The 13239-nt window shown below is 54.8% G+C and overlaps 1 protein-coding gene across 2 annotated transcripts; it reads left to right on the forward strand.

The window, feature by feature from the left end:
• Window positions 1–47: 47 nt before the first annotated feature.
• Window positions 48–11113, forward strand: Slc35c2 (solute carrier family 35 member C2). 2 transcript variants are annotated; one of them, XM_051186335.1, is made up of 10 exons: window positions 48–124; window positions 3945–4292; window positions 4644–4794; window positions 5415–5478; window positions 6094–6166; window positions 6639–6807; window positions 6890–6973; window positions 9290–9465; window positions 10134–10263; window positions 10446–11113. In XM_051186335.1, the coding sequence occupies exons 2-10, from the start codon at window positions 4173–4175 to the stop codon at window positions 10553–10555; spliced, it is 1077 nt and encodes a 358-aa protein (XP_051042292.1). In that variant the 5' UTR covers window positions 48–124; window positions 3945–4172; the 3' UTR covers window positions 10556–11113. The 2 variants fall into 2 exon arrangements, with proteins under 2 accessions (XP_051042292.1, XP_051042286.1); XM_051186329.1 differs by lacking the exon at window positions 48–124 and adding an exon at window positions 1435–1460 and having other exon boundaries at window positions 3948–4292.
• Window positions 11114–13239: the final 2126 nt, after the last annotated feature.

Below are 13239 nucleotides of genomic sequence, written 5' to 3' on the forward strand. Positions count from 1 at the left end.
GCTAGAGAAAGATGCTCTGGCTCCACCTTCCCTCGCCGGCTTCCGGCGGAAGTCTCGCCTTCTGCGGCCCAGTGCTCAGCTCGCGCTTCCGGCAGGAGTCTCAGGAGCGAGCGCCTGGGCGGAGGTAAGTGGGCGTGCGGTGGGCGGTCCCCTGTGCTCCCGCCGGTCCCGGGCCTCAGTTTCCCCAACCCTCTCGTGGCCCTGGGCCGGTCCGCCTGGTCTTTACCAAGCACTTGGGGAAAGTAGACGGACGCTGCCGGGCAGGCGCGGCGGTGACACGTGAGCAAACACAGACGTCACGCGGTGGGAAGTGCCACGCGCAGTGGGGGCCCTGGGGAAGGGGGACAGGAACCAGCCGAGAGCATCAGGTAACCGGGGAGGACACGCTGATGTGTTGGGCGCACGGCTGAGCATGGAGGTTGCAAGGCTTTGGCAGGCGGGATCCAAAGAGGACTTGTGAGACCCAGCCCAGGGTCTCCAGTCTGTTGAAGCCGGCTGTCTTACTTTCTTTCCCGGTTGCTGTGGTAGAGTACAAAAGCAACTTAAGGAAGGAAGAGCTTAATTTTCCCAATTCTGTGTTCAGTGCATCATGGGGAAGTCAGGGCAGCAAGAACTTGAAGCAGCTGGCTGCATCGCAGCCACAGCCCGGAAGCAGAGCCTTGAATGTGTGCTGGGGTCCCTTTCCCCTCTTTATGCAGTCCGGGAGGGTCTGCCCACAACTGCATGGGTCTCCTCACATCAGTTAACCTGATGTAGAGGATCTCTTACTGGTGTGGTCCAAGGCCCATCTCCCAGGTGACTGTCAGGTTGACAGCGCTAACCCTAACACCAGCATGCGGCATTTTCTGAAGTGCAGGCAGTAGGTGAAAAGCAACTGTGGCTTAGACTTCGGTGGTGGAGAAGTAGGGGTTAAAAAGTCAGTGGGACAACAAATAACTGGAGGTGGCAGGGTATGAGGGATGCAGGGGACAGCAATGGCCTCAGCGATGACTGCCTTTGGCCAAGGTAAACAGTTGTTAGGATGACTATTTCTAAGTGACTTCAGAGTAGCACAGAGACCTGAAGAATATTAAGCTAGCTCCTTGGGGCACCTTGAGGTTGAGCTGTCCAGCTGGAACTACCTAAATGGCTGTTAGGTTCCTCTGTTCTCACAGGAAGATTGGGGTGGTGGTCTTGGTGGGGTGGGGATGAAAGCAGAAAATAAGCTGGATTTTACACACACACACACACACACACACACACACACCCAGGGACCAGTTCTGATTGGCCGAGTTGGAGAGAAGGCACTGGGCAAGCAGTTGTCCAGAAAGCAGAAGACTCCAGAGACTTCGAGAAGTTGCACCCAATAGGTCTCTGAGGAGGAAGTGGTCAGTTTCGTGAGGAAGTCACGGGGACTTGGCCCGGAAGAGGTGACAGGGAAAGAGTAGCTGTGGCCTGAGTGAACAGCCTGACGGACTGAGGTGAGGGAGCGGAGCGGGCCTGGCACTGGCAAGCTGTGCTGTGTGAGGTGACTATGGATCAGTGGTGCCAATGACAACCTTGCCCGGAAAGCATATGGTTAGAGAAACCGAGTCCTCACAGACCAGAGAACTCGGAATCTCAAGGAGGTGGGCACAGAGGGTTTGCTCACACCTGTGGTGTTAAAGCCCGAGCTTTGAGGCACTAAGCTACAGAACCCGTGTTACAGCTGAGGTGGGAGAGGGCGACCAGGTGCTAGAGCGCTGCCCCGCCCCGCCCTGAGTAGCTGCTGTTTCTTGGGTAAAGAGGGACTGAATTACTTGCTTGGACAGATGCGATTGCATGCCTGCTCTCCCTCTCCACAGAGTGAGGGCGAGGATCTTAGAGGTTTCACATCTGTATATCCAGTGTGAGGCAAGCTTCATGGTGACACCTGGCGTGAGTGGCTGTATGCTCCCTGGAGGCCTTTCTAGCTGAGGCTTGCTTTTGTGTTTGGGGATAGAATAGGTGACTGTTTGCATGGTGTCCCCTAGAGGTGGGGAGCTGGACAAGCTCTCTGAAGGAAAGGCGGGCTTGAACAGTGAACAAAGAGCACCATGGTGGCCACGTAGGGACTGATCAGAAGTAGGTGGGCCAGTAAGTTGAGAAAAGGGAATGGGCTGTCCTGACATGTAGCATGCTCCGCCACTTCCAGGGTAGGGGAGGCAGTGGCTCACAGGGAACATAGTGTGTTTGTTTCCTGCAGTGCTGGAGACTCGACCCAGGCCCCCTACATGCTAGGCCAGCTCCACAAGGTAACTGCTGGACACAGCCTGGCTGTTGCAACTTAGGGTTGGGGACCTGATACTTGTGGCATCCCATAGGTAGAGACAGGGATTTGCTAATGGATTGCAGTACACAGGACTGGCTTCTCCCAGAAAGATTCAGTAGTGCCAGGCTGCAGAGCCCTAGACCTGGAAGTCCGTTTGAACTAGGTCTGAGCCTGTGTCCCCAACTATCTGGCAGTGTAAACAAGACACTAAGACCCAGTCAGCAGTTAGGTCTGCCTCTAGAACTCATGGGAACCCGCAACAAGCTGCGTGCTAGGGAAATGTTAGCCAGCAGTACGTGTGTCAAAATATAAGGCTGCATTAGGCCAGTAGGGTAGTGCCTCTCCCCTGGATTCTCCATGTTTTTTAACGAGTTTGTTCATTAACCTGCAAACTATAGTTGAAAGAAAGGTAATTAATGATGAAATAAAAGCTTTCATCTGTCAGAGTGACAGCTACCATGTCAGCAGCCTCAGAGATGTGAGTTGTCAGCAAAGGGGTTTTCCAGAATGGAGACCCTGGTTCCACTTTGACAGCACACATAGTATCCTTAGCAATTTCAGTGAATGGTAGAGCCCTGCAAAACTGTGTTTACAGAAATCAGAAGTGAGTTCTCTGCCTTTTTGGATATCAGAGATACTCAGAGTGCAAAACAGTCTTTGTAGTCCCTGCTCACTGAGTGTCAGGAGCTTCCTCCAGGTCGCCACCCAGGGTTCCAAACTCCTCTGCAGATAACCACAGTCCAGGAGTCCTTTTGGCAAAGCCCAGAGCCAGCCCAGTTTGCCCTCAGGAAAGAGATGTGATAACAGGTTCCAGGGTGCACAGTGGACTGTCCAGGCTGGAAGGCAAAAGGTCTGATCCCATGACGCTGGAAGGCTCCCAGAGGAGCTAGCATTTCAGTGTAATGGGAAGGAAAGCACTATAGTACACCTAACAGTTCTAAGGCTCACCCACGCAGAGCCAAGACTTGCCCAGGGCACTCACCGCGTTGCCGGCATCTCCTCTCTAGGAGTAGCTGTTGGAGACCAGGGCAAGGTACACCTGGTCCACTTTAGCTCCTCAAGACCTGATAAGTCCCCTGGACTCCCATACACACACTATCATGGGGTCGTTAGGCCAAAAGGAGACTATAGGGAATGCCATGTGTGTGTGAGTGCCTTGCGGAGTGCAGCCTTACAAGGGACAGCGACATCACTCAGGGGGATGGGGGATGGCTCATTGGTAGCATGGCCCCTAGCAAGAGGCACTGGTTCTGTGTACAGCACTGAAAGGAAAAAAAGGTCTACTCAAATCACATTCCTCATTTGCTGCAAAAGAAAAGTAGAACAATGGTGGCCTGTAGCCAGGTCCCTGAAGAAGAGGAAGAATGGAAGGGTGGCCTGGGTGTGCTGGGCCTCCCCCACCCCCTACTCCCCCCCTCAACCCACCCCCCCACCCCCAGTCCCTTCTGTTCCGGGACAGACTGGCAGAGGCCAGCTGGACCATTAGACCTCGAACTCCAGGAGGGCTTTGGCCTCACCGAAGGTAACTGGGGCTGCTGAAGGGTTGTAGAAAGGTCTGGCAACTTCACACTTACCTGTTGAAAGGTTACTTTGGTGGGAACTGGTGACAGGCAGTTTGAATATACACTAGAGTTCCAAGTACCCATGGCCTCTGCAATCTCCCTTTTCTCTCCAGCAGCAGAGCTGGGGCCCTGTGATCTCTGTGTCCAGCCAGCCATGGAACAGTTTGGCTCTGGCCATCAGCCCCTTAGGTGAGGACTCGTCTGGGGCTCGGCACATGGCACGCCATGGAGGTGAAGAGGACTCTTCCAGCTAGGGGAGCCGCCCTTTGAAATCCGGGTACAGCTCTGCTGGGTCTTGCTGCCAACCGTCTTCAAGAGAAGCTCCTGCTGCTGACCCACGGATGGGGAGGTGGGCCCTTGACCTGGCCTTTGTGTGGAAGGCGGTGCTCACGCTGGGCCTGGTCCTCCTCTACTACTGCTTCTCTATAGGCATCACCTTCTACAACAAATGGCTGACGAAGGTAACTAGGGCCTTGCCAGTGCAGCGACTGGCCTGAAGGTGGCTGTAGTTGGTACGTTTGTATTGGGTCATGGTGGCATTTCCTGGACATTGGCCCGGAGAGGGCTAAGCATCATGGTAAAACAGGGCAGGATCGAGCCCCAGGCTGCTACTGCCCTGTATGACCTCCACAGTAGGGACTAGCCCCTTGTTCCAAGGGTCCTTCTGTGGCTGAGTACCTGCTGCAGAACGCTGGGTTAGCTCCTGCCACCAGAGGGAGTGGGGAGGCACTGGGTTGGACCCGGCCTCCATAGGGAGGAGATAGAGGGGCTGTGTGGCATCTCCATCCCCGCCTCTGCTTTGGGTCCCACAGAGCTTCCACTTCCCCCTCTTCATGACCATGCTGCACCTGGCCGTCATCTTCCTCTTCTCGGCCCTGTCCAGAGCGCTGGTTCAGTGCTCCAGCCACAGGGCCCGCGTGGTGCTCAGCTGGACTGACTACCTCAGGAGAGTGGCCCCCACAGGTAGGTCCAGTGTGTAGGGGCTGCTAGAGAGCCTAGCCGGAAACCAGAGGAGCCCTGTGACGTTGAGGCCACACCCTACCTGCCCCCTTCCCTCCTCACCCCTCTCCCACTGCTGCATCTCAGCAAAGCATGCAAGCAAAGCAGGCAGCATCCCTATCTCTGCTGGCTCGCGCCGCCCTCAGTGGGCTTCACCATGTGCAAAACGGAAGCCTCACCGTGGTGGTCGTGCTCGGTTGGGCTGAAAGATTTCCTAGGACTAGTCTTGAGTGGGCAAGTCCTGAAGGGTGGATGGGAACCTGTGGCCCTGGGAGTGTGAAGTCAGAAGGGGAGCACCCTGCCTGTAAGGGACTGGAGAGAAGAGGAGTTGGCAGGCTGGGCTAGTTGTGGAGGGCCAGGTGCCCCATGAACAGTTGAGCAGGATCGGTTTTAATACTCTTGTCTGGAGCTGTTTAAATTATTTGACAAAAGAGACTGACAGGCCTAGCCAGTCAGGATGGACCCTTTTGGTCAGGTGTTAACCTGGAGTTGCTTGGCGGAAAGGAAGGGCAAGCAGGGCCTCAGGCGCCTCAGCCACACGTTGCCAACTGACTGCCCTGGTTGGGTGTCCTCTGTCCCCACAGCACTGGCAACAGCACTTGATGTGGGCTTGTCCAACTGGAGCTTTCTCTACATCACTGTGTCACTGTGAGTACTGGCCACACCCTTCACCCCCGTGCAGGCCAGGCTCACTTGCTCAGTCCCGCTGGCAGTCTGTGCGGCCAGCAATGGGCCAACTACTCCATCAGTCTCTGGGACCAGCCCTCGCGCTCCCTCAGCTCTCCCATAACCCAGTGCAGGGAGGTATGCTGCCCCTGCCTGCCAGGCAGCAAGGGCAAGCCAGGGGACTGGACACACAGAGCAGCCACAGTTGCTTGCCGAGGAGGCACGAGGTGGGGGGGGGGGGGCGGGCTGCAGAGTGGAGCACCGGGCAGTGGAGCACTACCCATCCAAACCCAGCCGCTCAGCAGTCCCAGCTCTGATGTCTTGCTCCAGAGCGCGCAGCCCCTCACTTCTCTTTGTATTCTCTCATCCTTCCTTAGCTGGTCTCTGCCAGCAGCCAGGTAGAGAGCAGAGCTCCGTAGACTTGACATCAGACCCACAGCTCCTCCCCAGGTGCCTGCCAGCAAAGATGGCATATCAGTACAGCCCCACCCAACCCTACCCTCCCATCCCCCCCTGGCTTGCTTCTTTTGCTCTTTGGACCCTGCTTGCCTTCGGATGGGGGTCTGCAGCCATGCATTGTGGGAATCTCTGCTCCAGGTACACAATGACCAAATCGTCTGCTGTGCTCTTCATCCTGATCTTCTCTCTGATCTTCAAGCTGGAGGAGCTGGTGAGGCGCCATGTCCCCTTCCCTCCTGTCACGGCAGACACCCAGGATGAAAGAGGAACTCTGAGCACTGGCTTGTTACTCTGTGACCGGAGACTGTTGGCCCAAGTCTCTTAAAATGCCTTTCTTTGGGAGGGGACAAGTGATGGCAAAAAGCCAGACACAAGTGTAGCAGGGCCAGCGTTGGCCGGGGGCTCTGGGGACCCATGGAGCAATTCAGTGTTTTCTGTTGGGGGCCACTTGGAGCCGGAATGGGCACCAATACGTTAGTATTTCAGAATAAGTATATTGGAAGCATACCAGCGGTATGTCAGTCAGCCCTGTGTCTGTCGTTAAGCCAGGACCTCTGAAGTGCTGCTGGTTCTCCAAATATGGCACATGCTTGAGCCTGGAGCCCCCAAGGAGCTGCACTGTCCTCTCCTAGTGTGTGGCTTGACCCCCAGGCCCCCAGTGAACTGTACTGTTCCCCTCCTAGCGTGCAGCCCTGGTCCTGGTGGTCCTTCTCATCGCTGGGGGCCTCTTCATGTTTACCTATAAGTCCACACAGTTCAACGTGGAGGGCTTTGCCTTGGTGCTGGGGGCATCATTCATCGGCGGCATCCGCTGGACCCTTACACAGATGCTTCTGCAGAAAGCTGATCTTGGTGAGCCACTGGGGAGGGTTGGAGGTCGGGTAGGCATAGGCCACCAGGCCGAGTCTGACAACCTCCCGTTCCTGTCCTGTAGGCCTTCAGAATCCTATCGACACCATGTTCCACCTGCAGCCACTCATGTTTCTGGGACTCTTCCCTCTCTTTGCCGCATTTGAAGGTATGCTCTGTCTTCTATCTCTGGGCACCGTAGTACTGCAGATCCCACTTTACTGCTCTGAACTCAGCACAGTGTTAGCCACAGAGGTTGTCCAGATCCACAACCCAGCCCCTCCCCAGCTGCTGTGGTTTGGGACTAGACAGACACACAGAATGACTAGAATCTGGTAGGACAAGGATGCAGAAAAATTATGTGTGAAATACAGGAAGTCAGTGCAGAGGGTAGGACAATTCCAGGCGTACCTGAGCTATTTGTGCACTAGTTTCTCATTCCCCCTATAACCAGATGGGGAAGACTGTTTTCATCCCTATTTGGCAGAAGAAAGAAATTAAGGAAACAAGGGGCAAAGCTTGCCCAGAGTCCCATAGTTCATAAGCAAACCGGACTTGGTGCCCACACCTGGCATCAGAAGGTGAGGTCCACTGTCCCACGGCGCACGCACATGCCTCCTGGGGAGCAGTCAAGGTCTGTCCTGGTGGGCTGCTTGGGTGGGAAAGGGGATGGTAGAGAATGAGCGGGGGGGGGGGGGGGGTATGTGGATCGATGACACAGGACAGCCTGGGAAGCAGGGGCAGGAGGTGCTGCCATGTGTGCTCAGGGAGTATGGGCAGAGTGGCAGCTTCCACAGCTGAGGTTGAGGGACAGCCTGGGTACATGGACAGCTGTTCCAGAGAAGAGGCAAGGCCAGGGGCTTGTGCAAGGTGGGCAGGATGTTGCTGCCTTCCTTTCTCCTCTGCTGGGGGATTAGTCTTTGTCCCTTGTTTACCCTCCTTCTCCGAGACCCAACTGTCCTCAGGGTCATTACGGAAAATTCCATCCCACATCCATTTACGTTTCAAGCAGCGAAGCGTCTCCAGCCTCCCTGAGAAAATGATTCCACAGCCCCATTGTCCAGGAAACTTGTGTGGAACCTCATGCTTTTCCTTTTTTAAACCTCTCCCTGTCCCTTCATTATGCCCCTTGTAGCAAATACCACACTCACCCCCTCCCCAGGCATCCTCCCTGTTCCCTGCTCTGCAAACCTCATCCAAAAGCCCCTGGTCGCCGCCACTTAGCAAAGCTGCATGGATTTAGCCCCTTTAATCTTCTCTGGTAAATTAATCCCCCAAGCGCCTTCATTACTTATGTTGCTCTTCCCCGAATTCCCTTCAATTTGCTGCTGCCTCTGCAGTACTGCCAAGCCCAGCACCAACAAGATGGCCCCACATGGCCGGGCTCCTGGCCTGCAGCAAACAGTTGTCAAATTTCTGCGCCCCTCCCCCCTCCTCAACCCCAAAAAATTCTTGTCTACCTTCAGCTCCCACCTGTGTCTACTGTGGCCAGTGGATACTGACCTCACCCCTCTGATGGGGGGGCGGGGACACGGGACGGGGACTTGCTGTGGGAAAGCCTGGGAGCTCTTTAAGGAGGGGCCACAGTTTCCAAAAAAAAGGAAGCAAAGGCTAATGTGTGCTCTGGAGCAAGGGGCTGTAGCGCTGTGTCACGTAATTACAGGTGTGGTTTGGTTTGGTTTGGTTTGGTTTGGTTTGGTTTGGAATGGGTCTTGTGCAGCCCAGGCTGGTCTTGAGCTTCCTGTGCAGCTGCTCTGTGAGCCAGTCCCCTGCCTCCACCTCCCAGTTTTTGTGGTCACAGGTGTACGTGCCACCACACTCTGCTCTGGGCTTTTTTGGTTTTTTGTTTTTTGATTTTTGAGGTTTGTTTTTTTTTTTTTTTTTTTTTTTTTTTTTGAGATATATTCATTATATTATACTGCTTGTTGGAGAAATGACAATCTAGTCACAGTCTATCATTCTCTCAGTAGGAAAACCAATAACCAAAAAGGGGACATCTCTCTACCCAAGTGTATACATAGCTTCATAGTAGCAAGGCCCAGATTTGGGCTGGGCTGTGTAGCTCAGCGGTAGAGCATATGCCTAATGTGAGCCCTGGGTTCCATTCCAGCACATATGTGTGTCTGTCGTTCGTGCACACACGTACATATATGTACACACACGCGCATTATGTAAAGGTTGAGGAGCCCTATATTCATACATTTTGTGTCCTGTACAGTCAGCCTCTGTCCACAGGTTCAATTCCTTTCTCCCTGTTCTGATAGGGGACCTGTGTTGCCCTGGGCTCTGTAGTGCCACTGTGGTCCCTGAGTCTCAGGCCATCTGCATGGGACTATTGTAACTGCACCCCCCCCCCTTTTTCCCACCTCAGACAATCAGCAGACCAAGCCGCCTCCCCCACCCCTACCATGCTGGAGAAGTGTAGAAGTTTTGAGGGCCCGCGGGCTGCTCAGGCCTTGGCCTCCATTCTCCCTGTTGCTTTCAGGTCTCCATTTGTCCACCTCAGAGAAGATCTTCCGCTTCCAAGACACGGGGCTGCTCCTGCGGGTCCTTGGGAGCCTCTTCCTTGGCGGGATTCTAGCCTTTGGTTTGGGCTTCTCTGAGTTCCTCCTGGTCTCCAGAACATCCAGCCTCACTTTCTCCATCGCTGGCATTTTTAAGGTACGCACTGGGAAGTGACCCAGACCTACACTAGCCGGAGCCCGTGAGGGCGTCTCTTAGCTGCTTCAGTCACCTTGAGAGGGCTCGGGACGAGGTTGCAGAGTGTGGCCCTGGATGTGCCATGACCTCCCCTGCAGAGCTCAGGAAGTGCCCCTTCTAACCAGCGCATGAAGCTGGGGATACAGGCCAAGCCGCACGCCACCAGGCTCCACACTGGCAGTTTGGGTTATTCGGCAGTGGCCTGGAGCACATCTAGTTAATCAGTAAGGAGTCCCAGCATTGAGAGCTGGTCAGGTCTGTGGAGGAGTTTCCCTCTGGACAGGTAGACCCCATGCTGCAACAATGGCCCCCAAAGCAAACATTTGAGTATAAGATTTCCTGGCTATGATGAAGAGAGGCCTTTCTTACCAAGGCCATGCTGAGGGCTGTCCATCTATGGGTGCCCAGCAATGGCAGACTCCCTTACTCCTATGGGACACTTTTGTCGTCGTCTAGGGCCTGGATGGCATTCTGCTTTTGCCGGGAGTCTGTACACCTGTACACCTGTATCTCACTCAGTAACACCAGGCAGCCTGCAGGCCAGTGACCTGGACACAGAGCTCCCACTTCTGCTCTATGGGTCAGCCTGTCATGCCAGTTCTGACCCCATGTCCTGCCTCTGCCTACAGGAAGTGTGCACCCTGCTGTTGGCAGCTCACCTGCTGGGTGATCAGATCAGCCTCCTGAACTGGCTGGGCTTTGCCCTCTGCCTCTCTGGCATCTCTCTGCATGTGGCCCTCAAGGCCCTACACTCCAGAGGTATGGTGGCCTCCTCCCCATGGCTTAGTATTACTGACTGTCCCTCTGTCTGTCCAGCCACCTCTCACCAACTATTGCTGTAGCTTGGGACATGTACCATATGTCTCTGCCATCCTGGGACAATATAGGGTCATTTCCAGAAAAGGCTACTAGGTCAGTAACTGTGATGTGTCTACCCCAAGGTGATGGTGGCCCTAAGCTCCCGAAGAGCCTGGGCCCCAGCACTGACCTGGAGCTGCTGCTCCAGAGCAGCCAGCAGGAGGAAGAAGACGATGAGTATTTTGTGACCTAGCGGCAACAGTGACCATTTCGGGAGCCGTGGAAACAGGCCACTCTGCAGTCGGCTCTGCTGGCATCTCTCTCGGTGGGGGCTGGGGACCCTGCAGGACCCTGCTAGGAGCGGGACTCCTCTTTCCTGTGGAGGTTGGTCCAAAGAGTGAATGCCAGGCTCCTCCAGGACCTGAGTGGGCAGTGAAGGGAGCCACTCTTCTCCACTGTTGCTCTGGCTCTGAGAGCTGGGTGAACTTCTCGTGTGGTAGTTCTCGGGTTACTGGGTTCAGATTGCAGGGCCTCTGGAAAGAGTCCCAGAGAAACTGGGCCTCATCGCCTGGACTGCAGCTTCCTCAGAGTAGATTTATTTATAGTTGAAGTAATGATTTCCTCCTCCACTGCCCAATGTTGCCTGAGGCATGAGCGCAAGGCGAGCCCTGGGGCCTAGCCTCTCCTTCCCCTGCCTGGGGCCTGTGCCTCTCGCCTGCCCCCTTAGCTCATGCTACTGTTTGTGTCCAGACTGCATCCTTGGGGCTACACTGTGGACCCACCACCAGAAATAAACACTTACTCAGTACCATCTTCTGGAGGCTTCACTAGTTTCACTAGATTTGCATTCTGGCTCTGTTGTGTGCTCCTTGTGTGTCCTTAAGCGAATGACTTAGCTTCTCAGTACTGCAGGTTGTGTGTCTCTTTAAAAAAAGAAGAAGAAAAGAGGATAATGTCTATCCCAGGCTTTCTGGAGAATGTTACAGATTAAATGTTATGTATTCTTAAAACACTGTCAAGAACCAAAAGACCAAGACCTAGAAAAGAATTTATTGAGCAGTTGGGCAAGGATTCAAGGCTGCTATGTGCTGTGAGTGAGAAGGGACTTGGTTCTAGAATGTCAGCCAACTTATGCACTTCTGTAGATCATGGTCCAGTGGAAGACAAAAGGACCATGCCATGCGGTGGGGCTGAGCCCTCCTGTGGCTTAGCACCTGATGGCTGCACCTTCCTCCCAGAGCATCCCTCTGCTGTGGTGGGGAGCAGGAGCGGTCGGTCCTGTGGAAGTGCTTCCGGCACTCCCAGCAGGTGGCGCCATCGGCCCACACTATGGTTCCAGCCCGGCCTGTTGCCACCCCTGCCCAAACCCTGGCAGCAGAGGGTGCCTGGCAGCAGTGGCATCTGTGTAGATTTGGGCAAAGACCCAGCAGGGGCTCTGTGTAGAGCTGGAGCGAGTAGAGCTCCATTGGTTTTGCCCAGAACGCATGGACCACAGACTTCTGGAAGGGACAGACAGTAAATATTTCCATTGAGGACCATATGGTGTCTGTTGCAACTTGAAGCAGGAAAGAAGCCTTGCATGGCACAGACACAAAGGGGCGTGGCTATGTCCCAGTAAAATCTGGTTTCCAAAACTGAGTTCTTGCCCACCCCGCGCTGTAGAGGGATCCCTATGAATTGAGAGTCTGGCAGGAGACTGAGGCCCAGGAGCAGCCAGGATTGCCTGAGGCCCTTAAAGTTGCTGCAACTGTGATGAGCTTTGAGTTCCAGCCGACCTCAGCACTGCAGAGTAATACCTTATCTGGCTCCTGCCTGCCTTGGGTTCTGCAAGCTCAGAGGTCAGGATTGCGATGCTCTTGTTCCAGCCTCGATGATGTGGAAAGAACCTGGCATGGGATGGGGGCGGGGGTTGGTTGCTGGGGAGGCTGCCTGCAAGGGAGAGGACTGCACAGCCCACTGGCTCAGGTGGATGAGAGCTTCCTGTCTACTCTGCACCGCCCCCCTCTCCAGGACACAAGCTGGCACTGCTGTCTGCGGTAATTACAGGGTGTGGAGTGGGCCCTCGCCGCTCACATGTTGGGTTCAATGACAGCCCCTCACTTAGCAGCAATTACCAGCCAGGCCTAGAGGAGGCCTCCCTTCCCTCCTCCCCTCACCCAGCCCACCCAGTTGCCTGGCCTCCTGGTCTAGACTGTCCACCCTCAGCCCTGAGCCCTCCAACCACACATGCTGTCTGCAACCACTGCATCTTGGGGGCTGCAGCGTCACCATGGTAACTCAGCGTTTGCCCAGGTTGAGGGAAGCTAAGGATGTGACTGGTCTCTGAGGCTGTACTGTTTGTCCCCAGCTCCAGGTCTCCTGCAGCAGCAGAAAGGGGAGGGCTGACCCAGGGCTGAGTTTTAAGTGCTTACATGCCCACCACCTCTCCCAGGAGCCCACAGTGGGAGGAAGGTTAATGGCCCCAATATACTAAGATGCTTGTGCTTGGTGTGTGGGCAAGAGTAAGCCAGAGGTGTGCTGAGAGCCTGGTACACCTGCATCTTCATTTTGGTACCCTCCCTACCTTAGGGGCTCAGGGGATCATCCCCATACGTCTCTTCCTGTGCTGTAAAAACCCCAGTAGCCTAAAAGAAGTTGCCTACCGCCAGGAGATTTCATCCCATGGTACCTGCAAGCATCATAGGTATCATCTTGAATTGGTGTAGTCCAATGAGCCACCCAGGCAGTGTTGGCCACGTGGCAGACTGCTGGACATGAAGGTAGAGCCATTGTCCTTCCAGCCCAGGGAAAGAGAGCAGGGGTGGAGAGGACAGACAGAAAGGCCACTCCTGGCCCTTCATGTGGATTATTTAATCCCAAATGGCCCAGTACAGCTAGAATTTGTGGACCTATTTCATCTTGGCTGTGGAAACCAATCTCACAGATGCCATGGATCTA

This window comes from Phodopus roborovskii, unplaced genomic scaffold, assembly GCF_943737965.1.
Source record: "Phodopus roborovskii unplaced genomic scaffold, PHOROB, whole genome shotgun sequence".
In the NCBI taxonomy this organism is placed as follows: Eukaryota; Metazoa; Chordata; class Mammalia; order Rodentia; family Cricetidae; genus Phodopus; species Phodopus roborovskii.

Coding starts and splice junctions, on each gene's coding strand:
- Slc35c2 (XM_051186335.1), top strand. CDS start 4,173: ATGGGGAGGTGGGCCCTTGACCTGGCCTTTGTGTGGAAGGCGGTGCTC. Junction 6,808..6,889: donor TCTGCAGAAAGCTGATCTTG/GTGAGCCACTGG, acceptor CCTGTCCTGTAG/GCCTTCAGAATCCTATCGAC. Junction 6,974..9,289: donor TCTCTTTGCCGCATTTGAAG/GTATGCTCTGTC, acceptor TGTTGCTTTCAG/GTCTCCATTTGTCCACCTCA.